Genomic DNA, 3,563 nt, shown 5'->3' on the forward strand with positions numbered 1-3,563 from the left:
CATCACGAGATCCTTCAGCACTAAAGTGGAGACACAAACAGACAAACTTCTGTGTTACTTTAGACGACACCACATTTATAGAAATTCACTTTGTGGAGGATTTTTCTAACAGTACTCTAACCATTACTGCTACTTGTCTAACAATGACCCCTAGGTTAACCTTAGAACTCATCCTTATGTAGTAAGTGGTACCACGGGGTGTCGCTGGCCTTTAGGGCAGGTCCTCTATAAATAGGGAAGTGGCAGTCTGCCAGGTTATGCCAGCTTCCTGTTTGGTAGCCAGGGGCATCAGTGGCCACGTCGACGTTTAGGGGCAGTGTTGGACCTCAGAAGTAATCGGGTAAATATAGGTTTTAGTGTGTTACATTTCCTATTGTGTGGACATGGTTTTAACATGCTTTGTATGACAGGGCTGGGCTCTGGCAGACTGCTGGAGGAAGGAAACGGGGTGTGGGAATTCGAGGGTGCAGGTACGCTGTGCTTTTATGGTTTTTTTTAAAGGAAGTAAAATTAAAATGTTTTTGTTTAATAGTAATTTTATTTTGTTTTGTTTACAGTTTGATGCGCTGCTACATGCTGTCCTTTTGTTTGATTTAGTTTTTGTTTTAAGTTAGTCCACTCCAGCTGTGTGTTCCGGCCACAATTCGTGGTGATTGTAAGAGCGGACTAACTATTTTTCTTTTTTGTTTGTTTTTGTGTTTTTCTTAGTCCCTCCCCTTAAAAGTTTTTACTCTCTGGGGTGCTCAGCACTGGTTTGTCCAATCCCGACCTTTGATGCATGATACTTAAGTGACTGTTGGTATGTAGTGGGTTGCCGTACAAATCAGAATGTCTCCAGTGTGTTAATTTTGCCGTGTACTTAGCGGGTGATCCGCCTCGGGGTGTGTATTGCTGGAAGAGCAAACTAATGCTGAGCCAGACGGACTGAAGTAATATATGGAGTGTTTATACAAATAAATGATTAAACGCTATTTATGGGTCGATTGTTCATTTTAGCGTTTCCCCACTTGCTCACTCCTGTTACACTTATTGTCATCATTTGTGTTTCCATTTGTCTCTGAAAGAGAAAACACATTCTGACACTTTGTATAAACAGGTTCACCTATGTCTGGAAAACTTGTACATATAACAGAGGAATGTTAGAACGCTGCTGGAAGCCTAACTTAACTCAGCAACTGAGTGGTTTTTCTATTCTTATTGTCTGATTTTTTAAAAATAATTTGACCTTTTTTGTTATTTTCCATGATCACTCACCCGTGTTGAGGCATCTGAATCGCAGAATGTAGGGGTCTCTTGCGAAAACATCCCCTCCTTCAGTCATCACATCATCAAACTGATGGGAGCCCACCAAGTCCACCAGGTCGTCCCTGTACACACACACAGATGAACATTAACAAATCAGCGTAATATAGAGATTTAAGACTATTCAGATCAGGTCAAAGTCATTTTAATGAACTAAATAAATCCTTTAGTCTACAGCTGCTGATGAGTCCTCACCTGTAGAGGAACATGAATTGCTCCTTGTAGCGTGCTCTACCCAGACGAGTGCTGATTTTCAGTGTGTAGTGATGTTTCTTGTTGAACCTGAGTAGGCAGATACAATAAAGTCTTAATCTGGTTTGTTTTTAAGTTGCTTCAAGCCTTTGAAGAGGTGGTTCTAATAAAGTGACCGGTGACCGGTGTACATATAACGCTTCCTTTGTTTTCTAATTGTTGCAGCCAGGCTTTAGTGCTGGAAATGACCCGACTGTATAAACCTTTATTTCCTTAAAGTTTATACAGAAATTGTGGATTTCTCTTTTTTGATCAACATCATCAGAGTCTAATAGCTAAAAGACTCTGGATGAATTTTAATCCCTTTGTTCATCCCATTATTTTCTATTTGTCACCATTATTTGACATCTACATAATAAGCATGATGACCTTCAGCAGCTGCTTCTGCTGGCACGCTGAAGTTAGTGTTTATCTGATATAATCACTAACATACGTGTTAGGTTAACTAACCCTGCAGTAATAACAGTAATTACAGTGACACCTACTTGTTGAGCTCTTCCATTAAGGTTGTTACGGACTGTCCGCTGGCATCTACTACCTCCAGGATCACAATGATGTCATATCGAGACACAATCTGGAAGTCGGGAAGAAAAAAAAAAAGAAATTTTAACATGCATTTTATGACTTTGATTTTCAAAATAAGTAACCTGATTTGCATGCTGAGAAAAATGGAGAGGTGGTTTTAGAATAAATTTAACAGCATTTAAATTATGACATTAATTTTCACTTTTTGTTAATGGACTTTTATTTGTCAAAAGACTATAAACAATTAACTTCAGCAAGACTGGGGAGCCTAAATGGGGTTTTGTTTTTTTTTTAACCATCTACAGAGGAAACAAAAACTTTAGTCCTTTTCAAGCCAAAGCACTTTAGTTTTGTTGATCTCATAAAAATATCTTTTTATGTGTGCATTCAACAGGAGTCGTTACCTTAACCAGGATACTCAGGGTATTTGGGTCTGACACTTTGTTTCTTCCAAACCTCTGGATGTTAAATGCTGCAATTTTCATGGTGGCTGCAGGAACAAACAGACAGGGACAGAGAGAAATGCAACGACGTTTCCTTTTGAAAGTCTGAACATGTAGAGTCATGTGGTGTCATTATGAGCATAGTTATGTCTGACAGCAGCTATTTGTTAAAGCAAAGCAACGATTGCCTGAGGCCTTTGTAAAACTTTATAGCACATATGTGTACAAGTATCTCTACTAATTCTTTTTATTTTATTAATAATTAACATAAACAACACATTTAAGCCACAGAAAGTTGGAAACATGCATCTAAATCTTTATTGTTGCTGAAATGGGGCTGGCAATATAACCAAGAGCACTGCTTCACCATCTGGTGCACAGAAAGACACAATCATGCCTACTTCAACAAAAGAAATGTACAAATTAACAATCTAACTAAATGAACATCTATGAAAACATGTCCAGATGTGATGAAAGCAGCAAAGTGACTCAGAAGCTGCTGCCACATGCAACAGTTTATGTTTATGTTAGTCCTGAGAAAGAAACCATCTCTGGGTGTGCAGCTTTGAGCATTTCTGTTCTGCAACCAACCCTGAAAAACAATCCTCAGTCATGTACCAGCAGCTGCCTCTTTGAAAAAATGCCATTTAACTTCATCAAACATCTGATGATTTGCAGGACAAACATTTTCAAGCCATGGTTTTAATCTCAGATGCCATCCTAAATGTGTGATTAGTGTGTAAATAGTGCATGTTCTCATCGAAAGCACCCTCCAAACTTAATATTTATTCATAAAACCAGAGTTTATTAACAAGTGGGCAGAGTTGCTGTCTCCTGTGCGATGAAATAGTGTCTGTACATCATCCAATTATCCATTCTAATACGTGTCTATAGGCCAGGGGTAGGCAACTCCGGTCCTCGAGTGCCACTGTCCTGCAAATGTTAGGAGTTTCTCTGCGGCAACACACCTGGCACACATTAGACTTAATTAACAGACTTGTGCAAAGCTTGACATCAAACTCAGCACAAGTCTGCTAATCA

At 39.0% G+C, this 3,563-nt stretch overlaps 1 protein-coding gene across 1 annotated transcript in view; it reads right to left on the minus strand.

The window, feature by feature from the left end:
* Nucleotides 1-2,564, minus strand: part of dnase1l4.1 (deoxyribonuclease 1 like 4, tandem duplicate 1) — a gene marked incomplete at its 5' end in the record, with an annotated part of 7,583 nt that extends 5,019 nt beyond the window's left edge. The window contains 5 exons of the mRNA XM_079242368.1: nucleotides 1-20; nucleotides 1,255-1,367; nucleotides 1,498-1,584; nucleotides 2,040-2,128; nucleotides 2,484-2,564. The exon at nucleotides 1-20 is cut by the window's left edge and continues 93 nt beyond it. Coding sequence (XP_079098494.1) covers nucleotides 1-20; nucleotides 1,255-1,367; nucleotides 1,498-1,584; nucleotides 2,040-2,128; nucleotides 2,484-2,564 — 390 coding nt within the window. The remainder of the gene's footprint in view (nucleotides 21-1,254; nucleotides 1,368-1,497; nucleotides 1,585-2,039; nucleotides 2,129-2,483) is intronic.
* Between the last annotated feature and the right edge of the window lie 999 nt (nucleotides 2,565-3,563).

Source organism: Telmatherina bonti (assembly GCF_933228915.1).
Source record: "Telmatherina bonti genome assembly, chromosome: 6".
Lineage (NCBI taxonomy): Eukaryota > Metazoa > Chordata > Actinopteri > Atheriniformes > Telmatherinidae > Telmatherina > Telmatherina bonti.